A 9,837-nucleotide genomic window follows, 5' to 3' on the forward strand; every position below is an offset into this window, starting at 1 on the left:
TTCCTTTATCCTGTGAAGCAAAGGTGGTCATTGTCCCATTTTACAGAGGTAGTGATTTACATCTTGCCCAACCAGTTACATCTGGGATTGCTTTCCAGGATCAAGTTCCCCAGATTTTTTTTTTTTTAAGATTTATTTATTTATTTTATGTGAAGAAGGCATTGAATCCAGTTACAGATGGTTGTGAGCCACCATGTAGTTGCTGGGAATTGAACTCATGACCTCTGGAAGTGCTCTTAACCACCGAGCCATCTCTCCAGCCCAAGTTCCCCAGATCTTGACCCCTCCTGGAAGTTGTACCAGTAACGGGGGTGGGTGGTAATGGTGGGGGACACATTAAAAGAGGAGGAGGTGAAGGAAGAGGAGGTGACAAAGAGGAGGAGGAGGAGGAGAAGACGAGGAGGAGGAAGAAGAGATGGAGAGGAGGAGACGAAGAGGAGGAGGAGACAAAGAGGAGGAAAAGGAGGAGGAGGAGGAGGAGGAGACGAAGAAGAAGGAGGAGGAGGACGGACCCACACAGAAACTGTCCGAGGTTCCCAGGTCGGCGGGGAGCCCAGATCCCATGGAGGTGCCAGGCTGCAACTACCAGTTTCGGATCGTGCTGCTCGGGGACGCGGCGGTCGGCAAGACGTCACTGCTGCGGTGCTACGTGGCGGGCGCGCAGGGGGCGGCGGAGCCGGATCCCGAACCCACTGTGGGCGTGGAGTTCTACAGCCGCACGCTGCAGCTGCCCGCTGGGCTGCGGGTCAAGCTGCAGCTCTGGGACACCGCAGGCCAAGAGCGCTTCAGGTGCGGCGGGAAGGGGGTAATGTCAGTCACCTAGGGGGACCCTTTCTCACAGGTGCCAACTGCAGGGGCTCAAACCAGGTTCCGTGGTCCCTACGATGCCAACCCCTCCCTACTCAGTCATTCATCCTACAAACTCCGCAGAGTTTGTCAAGCTACCAGCCTGTTTGTGCTGTCTTTTTTTCCTTTTTTAAAAAAGATTTTATTGTATATATATATATATATATGTATATATATATATACAATATACATATATATGTGTGTGTACACTGTAGCTGTCTTCAGACACACCAGATGAGGGCATCAGATCCCTCAGATCTGATGGTTGTGAGATGGTTGTGAGCCACCATGTGGGTGCTGGGAATTGAACTCAGGACCTTTAGAAGAGCAGTCTTAACTGCTTAATTCAGTAACTGCTGAGCCATCTCTCCAGCCCCCAGTTTGTGCTGTCCTTGAGCTGCATCCCCACACCCAAAGCCCTTACCCAGCCCTAGAGGAACGGCATGATAAAGGGAATTTGCACTGAAACTCCAGAGATGCAGAGAGCCCAAGGAGCTCGAAGCAGCCATGTCAAGGGGAGGGGAAGGAAGACTGGTGTGAGAGGCATCGGTGGGAGCTGCTGACAGGAGGCCTTCTGTGGATCTCGGTGTGGAGGTGGGGTGCCCTCTAAGGCTGTCTTAAAGATAGTAAGACTCTCCCAATTATACACACGCCCCTCCAGGTGTATCACCAGATCCTTCTACCGGAACATGGTGGGCGTTCTGTTGGTCTTTGACGTGACGAACAGAGAATCCTTTGAACACATCCAAGACTGGCACCAGGAGGTCGTATCCACTCAGGGCCCTGACAAGGTGGTCTTCTTACTGGTTGGCCACAAATGCGACCTGAGCACCCGATGCGTCTCCACTCAGGAGGCAGAGGAACTTGCTGCCTCGCTGGGCATGGCCTTCATGGAGACCTCAGCCAAAAGTAACTGCAATGTGAACCTGGCCTTTGACACTATCACCAGCGCCATTGAAAAGGCCCTGCAGCAGGGGGACATCAAGCTAGACGAGGACTGGGCAGGTGTCCGGCTCCTCCATAGAGCCCCAAACCCTAGATCCTCCAGCAGGAAGCAGGACTCAGGCTCCTGCCAGTGTTGACTACAGAAGAAAAAGGGTTAAGGTGGTACCAGCCTCAGACTCCCCAGAGAGACAGGAGGGCAACAGACAAAAAGATTATAATACCAAGAGTCTCCTGCCTTCTAATTCTTGGGATTTTTTTTTTTTTTTCTTCACCAGGGATTCAACAAAGGGCTAGCTAGTCACAAACAGCCTCTACCTTTTTTTTGGTGGTGGGAGGTTTTTTCAAGACAGGGTTCTCTGTATAGTCCTGGCTGTCCTGAAACTCACTCTGTAGACCAGGCTGGCCTCAAACTCAGAAATCCACCTGCCTCTGCCATCTCAAGTGCTGGGATTACAGGCGTGCGCCACCACTGCCCGGCAGTCTCAATCCTTTTATATTTTCAAAATGGATCTTGCTAAATTGCCCAGTCTGGCCTTGAACTAGTAACTTTCTTCAGTGATTAGATTACAGAAGCATTCCATTAAACCAGAACCTTTCCCGGGTTTTTAGTTCTCTGCACAACTCCTTTTTAGAGGAAAATCTAAGAATCAGGTATGTGACTTATTGTTACTTGTGGTCTTCCACAAATGCTTGCAACCCCTGAGCTTGAAAGGCAGAGATCAGGAGTTTAAACACATTCTCAGCTTCACAGACAGTTCAAGGTCAGCCTTGGGGTGGCTCAGGGTGAGGACACTGGCTGTTCTTCCGGTGGACAAGGCTACATGCAAAGACCAATAAGGGACAGGCTTGCTCACACAGAGCCTGCCTAATTGACAGGTGAATGGTAATATCATGCTTCTGGGCTTCTTTCTTGGCTTCCACATGGTTATTTCTGGCAGCATTTCTGGGCTGGAAGACAACAGCTTCCCAGCATCTGTCCAAGGCTTTGCTGGCAAGGTAGTCTGGGGAATTCTAGTGGAAACTTTAGAGCTTCTCAGCCCTTAGGGTAGCATGAGTCTGGCCCTAACACGTGGTGCCTCTCATGGCTCTCAGCCCAGGCTCAGCGACTAGAGTTGACTTTCAGGGTTGACCATGAATGAGCAGCAGACTTGTTGGATGCACAGTAGACAACATGGAGGAGCCACCAGGGTGTTTGCTGGAAGGCCCTTTGGATGATGGACCTCGGGTTTCTGTACTGCCTGGAACCTGACCATCCATCCTTAGTGCAACCCACATCTGCCTATGAGGATGGTGTTAAAGAACTTGCCTTCTTCAAGGCGTAGAAGACTGTCAGCACTGAGAAGATAGGTGGATCAACCTGATCTACATAGTAAGTTCCAGGACAGCAGAGCTGTGCTATTCAGTAAGATGATATCAAAACAAACAAAAAAGGAGGCAGGGAAGAGGCCAGAGAGGTGGCTCAGCAGTTCTGAGCCCTTGTTAATAGTGTAGAGTAGTAATTCAATTCTTAGCATCCATACAGTGAGACACAAACATCCATCACTTCTGTTCCAGGGGATTTGACGCTCTTGTCTCGCCTCCAAGGACACCAGGCTTGTATATGGCCCACATACACACATGCCAACAAAACATTCATACAAGAAGTGGCTCAGGGCTGAGAGCACTGGCTGCTCTTCCGGTGAACCAGGCTCGATTCCCAGCACCCACACAGAAGCTTACGATAGTCTAACTCCAGTCCCAGGGGATTCATTGAAGACACTAAGCAGGTAGTGGTGCACAGATACACATGCAGGCAAAACACCCAAACACATATAAATAAAGGAAGTTAAAAATCACAATATTTAAAAAATACATAAAATTAAATAAGTGTAAAGCAAGGCAGCACATACCTTCATACATACATACAGGGCACATACCTTCATACATACATAAAGGCCCGAAGACAAGAACCAAAGTTCAAGGTCACCCTTAACTACATAGTGAGGATGAAAGTTTGAGGCCAGCCTGAAACACTAAAAAACAAACAAATGAATAAGCAACCATGTTCTCCTACCCCAGCTCTGGACAAGTGTGAAGATCAAAGCCAGCACTGTCAGTCTCCATGCGCTTTATGGAAGGCATTACTGTGAGGAGAGGCAGGCTCTCCCTCTGCCCAATCCTGCTTCCTTCCTCTCCAATGCCTGCAGACAAACATCTACATGTTCCTCTCCAGCTGAGACTTTGTTGCATGGACATGTGACCTCCAAGGGGACTTTGTAGATCGGGATGGCCAAGGGGGCAATTGTGGATGGCTACTGGTGTTTATACCGAGTGTTGGGCCAACTTGCAGAGGCCTTTTCAGGGATGTAACTGCCAGCAGACACGAGCAGGCTATGAGCAGTCAGGGCCTACAACCCGCACCCCCACCCCCCAACCCGTTTATGTTCTGGGTTTATTTTGTTGCTTACTTTTAGTTTTGGTTCATTTTAGGCAAGATTTATGGTTGGCCTGAGAAGTGCTATAAATGAGGGTAGTCTCTAACTCTTCATGGTTTTCTTCCCTCTGCTTCTGGAGAATGGGAGTTAGCCTCAAACTCACTGTGTACACCAGGTTGGTCTTAGCTTGTGGCGCCTTGATCAAGATTTCAATATATATATATATATATCACTAAGGTTATCAGCCGATTAACTGCCACCCTGGTCTACAGAGTGAGTTCCAGGACATCTGGGGCTACAAAGAGAAACCCTGTCTCAAAAAAATCAACCAAGCAAACAACCAAACAAGTAGACACCACAAAACACAAAATAAAACAAAAATTATCTGAAACCTAGAGCGATTTCTCTGTCTGGCTGCAGCCAGTCCAAAGCCTTCATGTTTGTCACAAAGGAAACGGATTTACTGATTTCTTCTGTTCTGTGATAATAAGCATCCATAATGCCTTGTGCAGTGTTTGTTGTTTTTGAGATAGGGTTTCATGTAGGATAGACTGGCTTCTGACTCTGTAACCAAGTAGGATGACCTTGAATGCCTGATCCTCCTGCCTCCACCTCCCACAGTGGTGGGGCTCCAGGCATGCTTCACCATGCTCAGGGTAACTTGAACCAGTTGTTTCCCCGTCAGCCACTCCGAGTGATTGAGCAGGTGATGCTCAGAAACTGAGACAGGAGGATCAGGAGTTCCAGGCCTACCTGGGTTGAAGTGAGAAGGATCTCAGGAACAAAACAAATGGAGCATTCTAGTCAGAGTTCAGAGAAAAGTCTGGAAATCCCATCACCCAGGCCAGACCCACTGAGAGAAAAGATGATGCCACTATACCCTGTGCCTCCCTTCAGTGTTCAGAAGGCTACGATCACACAGCTGCAAAATGGGAATACGAACAGTTTTGGTCTCACAGGGCTGTTGTGGGGCTGACATGCTTGCTATATGGACTCTTTGCACAGTGTGGGCTCATGCCTGTGGGCTTTCTGTGGCTGGGGTCTTCTCCATGGCAACACAGTAACCCTCGAGGTCCAAAAGTCCTGACTATTTTAGAGACAAAGACTCGATCATGACTGGTCAAGTGACATGACTGAATTACAGAGGCCAGTTCACAGTTCCACATTCCAGTAGCCAGACCCAAAGTGTATGGTCTTTTTTTTTTTTTTTTTTTTTTTTTTTTTTTTTTTTTGAAACTCTCTATAGACCAGGTTGGCCTTGAACTCAGAGATCCATTGATTCTGCCTGAAGTGCTGGGATTAAGCCACCGCCACCTGGTCCGAAGAGTGCTCTGCCTCATACCTGAAGGCTTTATCCCACCTTGGCAAGCTGCATTGATGTGAGGAAATCTTAAGAGACTCCAAGAGGCTCCAGTGTGTGTCTGTATTATGAAGATGTATCTCTGAAAACTACAGCCTCCCCCCCCCCCCTTCTATCCTGTGGGCTGCACCCTCCTCTAGAGGGTTTCAGGCTTGCAAGGTCTTCCCTGTGACCCAGCATCCACATCCCCCAAAGGAGTCTTTTTCTTCCCAGGGTCCTTATCCATATGATCTACCCCAGACCCAGAGGGGGGGTCTTTCTCCCTCACTCCTTCTGTCTTCTTCCTGTTTCTCTCCCTTCTTGGTCACATTATCTTCCTCCCTCTTCTGCTTCTTCTTGGACAGAATTTTATGTATCAGAGGCTGGTTTCAAACTCAAAAAGTATTGGTAAAGGTGACCTTGACCTCCTGATGGTCCGTCCCCAAGCTCCCAACTGCTGGGATAATAGGTATGCAGTATCCTTCCTACTTTAAGTGGGACAGGGCAGTCAAACCCAAGGTCTGAAGGCAAGCACATTACCAACTGAGCTACATTCCCAGTTCTCTTTATTTTTTGAAATAAGAACTTTATATATATAGCCTTGGAACAGAACTGATGGCAACCCTCCTGCCTCTGTCTCCTGAGTGCTGAGGTTATAGACACGTGCCACCACCTAGCCCTAGCCGGGCGGTGGTGGCGCACACCTTTAATCCCAGCACTTGGGAGGCAGAGGCAGGCGGATTTCTGAGTTTAAGGCCAGTCTGGTCTACAGAGTGAGTTCCAGGACAACCAGGGCTACACAGAGAAACCCTGTCTCGAAAAACAAACAAAAACAAAAACAAACATGCCACCATACCCGGCTATTGAAGCCTTGTCTTTTCTAACTCCATTAAGACCTTATTTCAGTTTTTCACTCCTTTTCCTGGCCCACCCCATACAGGCACAAGCTTCTTTGTGATGGCTTCCTGGTCCTAGGTGGGCCAGAAGCACTTATCCTTTAGCGTTTATCCTATTATTAGGAGCCCTCCCAACACGCTGCATTTTAGTGAATTCTTCCTTCAAAGGCTCCCTCGAGGGTTTCTTTATCTTTGGTCCAAATAACTACAGCAACACCCCAGCTAGCCCTTCCTGTCCGGTTCCATCTCCAGTCTCCACCTCGGGCCCAGCAATGCTTTCTTCACTATAAGCTTACCTGCTTTACCCAAATCTTCCTGGCCTCTGACTATCTGGGCAGTGATTCACAGACCTCTGCTCAACATGTCAATCTTTTTATTTGGTTGGTTGGTTTTTGAGACAGGGTCTCTCTACATAACCCTAGATATCCTGGAACTCACTATGTAGACCAGACTGGCCTTGAACTCCCAGAGATCCACTAGCTTCAAGTTCTGGGATTAAAGGCATGTGCCACTAAAACTTGCCAACATGCCAGTCTTTTAAAAAATATATTTCTTCTCCTTTGAGATAGGGTTTCTCTATGTAATATCCCTGACTGACCTGGAACTCATTTTGTAAACCAGGTTGGCCTTAAACTTGCCTGCCTCTACCTCCCCAGTGCTGAGATTAAAGGCATGTACTACCACAGTCTGCTTTTCCTTTTATTCTATCTATCTATCTATCTATCTATCTATCTATCTATCTATCTATCTACCTATTTTTGAGTCAGGGTCTCATTGTGTAGCCATGGCTGGCCTTGAGCTTGCTATATAAACCAAGCTAGTCTTGAACTCAGAGATTTACCTGCCTCTTCCTCCTAAGTGCTGGCATTAAATACATGTGCACCGTGCCTTTATTTATGTGTGTGTGGGAATGTCTGCATGTATGTCTGTGTATCATGAGAATACAGTGCCAAGAAGGCCTAGAGAGGGCATCAGATCCCCTGGGACTAGAACTATATTGTGAGCTGCCATGTAAGAGTTAACCATCAGGGCTGGGCGCTGGTGCTCACGCCTTTAATCCCAGCACTTGGGAGGCAGAGGCAGGTGGATTTCTGAGTTCGAGGCCAGCCTGGTCTACAGAGTGAGTTCCAGGATAGCCAGGACTACACAGAGAAACCCTGTCTCAAAAAAAAAAAAAGAGTTAACCATCAGGGTCTTCAGGCCATCTTTCCAGTCCCTATATGCCAATCTTGAATATCAGAATTCTTCCTTGGATTCATTTTTTGGGGTTCAGAAGAGGGAGTCCAAGTTTTATTCAACCACTCAAACAAGCTGGCATAGTGATATATATCTGTAATTTCAGCCACTCAGTAGGCTAAGGGAGGGAGATCACGAATTTAAGGCCAGCTACAAGAGGGTCTCTCTCATTGCTCAGTCAGCTTCTCTCCCCCTCCCCCTCTCTGAGACAGGGTTACTCAGGTTTCTCTATGTAAAGCAAGCTGACCTCAAACTCAGAGATTCACCTGCCTCTGCCTCCCAAATGCCAGAATCAGAGGTGTGTGCCGCCACCGCTACCACCACCACCAACTTGGAGACTTTCTCAAAAGTCCAGTATTTGGGAATATAGTGTCACAAGACTCCTCAACTGTGAGCAACGACTCTGAGTTTGATCCCTAGCCCTGCAAATAAACAAATACATAATAAATGAACAATAAAACAAAGCAGCAAACATCTAACAAGAAATCTCAAGCAAAACAACCTAGATCATATTCATTTTAGTTTATAGGCAAATAAACTGCATTAGCAGCTACAAGCAACCAGCCAGTCCCACATCTGAGTCTTTAATAAGAGGTGATTCTTCATCCAATGTTTTTGGCGAAGTATTCCAAATACGTTTTAAAATTTATTTATTTAGGCTGGCACATTCGTTTAATCCCAGTATCCGGGAGGCAGAGGTAGGTGAGATTCCTGCAAATCCAAGGGTAGCCTGGTCTACAGAGTGAGTTCCAGGACAGTCAGAGCTGCACAGTGACACCCTGTCTCAACAAACAAAGACAATTATTTACTCGGGCCTGGAGAGACGACCTGCTCCTCCAGAGGACTCAGATTCAACCCCTAGCTCCCATAAAACAGCTCAGTCATCTCTAACTCTGGTCCCAGGGATCTGACGACCTCTTCTGTCCTCCACGGACACTGCATGACATACATCCAGGCAAAAGACCCATTTGTGTACAGTTTGAAAGCCATTTATATTATTGTCTGCCTGCCTCTCTCCCTCCACCTTTACATGACTTCTAGAGACTGAATTTAGGCTGACAGGTTTGCATGGCAAACCCTCTCCCCGCTGAGCCATCCGGCCAGGCCTCAAACACCTTGGCGAACAGCTTGCTCCTTCCTTTGGGTGCTTACAGCCCTTTCACTGTGACCTTCCCCCGCCCCCTACTAACTTTAGTTCTTTTGGGGAAATGCTTGACACTGACATTTCACGATGCCATCTTCTGCAGAGCCAAAGGTGGCTACAGAATCTGCTCCCCTCCCTAGTCCCTTCAAGTGCATTATTTTTTTCCTGATGTCTAGTCAGGACACCAAGGACAGAACAATTCCACCCAACTCTATCTTGGTGAACCAATGAGTTTATTTGGCTTACAGGACATGGGTGACCATCAAACAGCTGTACCACTGAAAAGCCCCACCCGGCATGGTGGCAACCTCCCCCAAATAGCAGAGATGGAGTTCTCGCTTTGGCTGGCCTTCTAGCACGCCCCAGGACCGCATGTGGCTGGAGCAGAGTAGCAGGCAGCTTGTGAGGAGGCAGGTTAGAATCCTTGATGAGGGTCCAGTGACCCTTCTCACCCCCTTCCTTCTATAAGAGAACGCTGGCAGACCTGATCTTAGGGATGCCTGTGGGTAGTCACAGCTTGTCCGAGTGGGATGGTGACAGCCTGTAAGGTTGGTAGTACACTACTGTCATCCCAGCACTTGGGCATGGTGGCAGCTAGATCTTAGCTAGACACATAACAAATTCAACATCAACCTAGGCTATAGATCTTGTCTCAAAAAAAAAAAAAAAAAAAAAAAAGAAAAGAAAAGAAACGAAACAAGGCTGGTGGTATGCTAGTTAGTATTTAGCGTGCTTTTCCTTGCTGTGTATTCAATAAATCTGTTTTCTGCAAGACAACAACAACTAAACAATCAAGATGGTAACCAGGGCTGGGGGTGTGGGGGGGATAGCTAGGTGCTTGTCCTAAAAGCATGAGGACCTGAGTTTGGTGCCCAAAACCTACATAGAGATGCTGGGCATGGAGGTACACACTTGTAATCTCAGTGGTGTGGAGGTACAGACAGGAGAATCCTTGGGGCTCATTGGATAGCCAGTCTAGCCTAATTGGTAGGTTCGAATCCAAGGAAAGACCCAAAG

General features: G+C 47.8%; 1 protein-coding gene across 1 annotated transcript; it reads left to right on the forward strand.

The window, feature by feature from the left end:
- Positions 1-472: 472 nt before the first annotated feature.
- On the forward strand, positions 473-5,287 carry Rab42 (RAB42, member RAS oncogene family). The gene is made up of 2 exons (XM_034502790.2): positions 473-789; positions 1,508-5,287. Exons 1-2 carry the CDS (start codon positions 563-565, stop codon positions 1,926-1,928), a joined length of 648 nt encoding a protein of 215 aa, XP_034358681.1. The 5' UTR covers positions 473-562; the 3' UTR covers positions 1,929-5,287.
- Positions 5,288-9,837: the final 4,550 nt, after the last annotated feature.

Source organism: Arvicanthis niloticus, chromosome 5, assembly GCF_011762505.2.
Source record: "Arvicanthis niloticus isolate mArvNil1 chromosome 5, mArvNil1.pat.X, whole genome shotgun sequence".
Lineage (NCBI taxonomy): Eukaryota > Metazoa > Chordata > Mammalia > Rodentia > Muridae > Arvicanthis > Arvicanthis niloticus.

What these genes read in the sequence shown, in the direction of transcription:
- Rab42 (XM_034502790.2), top strand. Translation starts at nt 563, where the DNA reads ATGGAGGTGCCAGGCTGCAACTACCAGTTTCGGATCGTGCTGCTCGGG. An exon ending in GCAGGCCAAGAGCGCTTCAG is followed by an intron (nt 790 to 1,507) that starts GTGCGGCGGGAA and finishes ACGCCCCTCCAG; the next exon opens with GTGTATCACCAGATCCTTCT.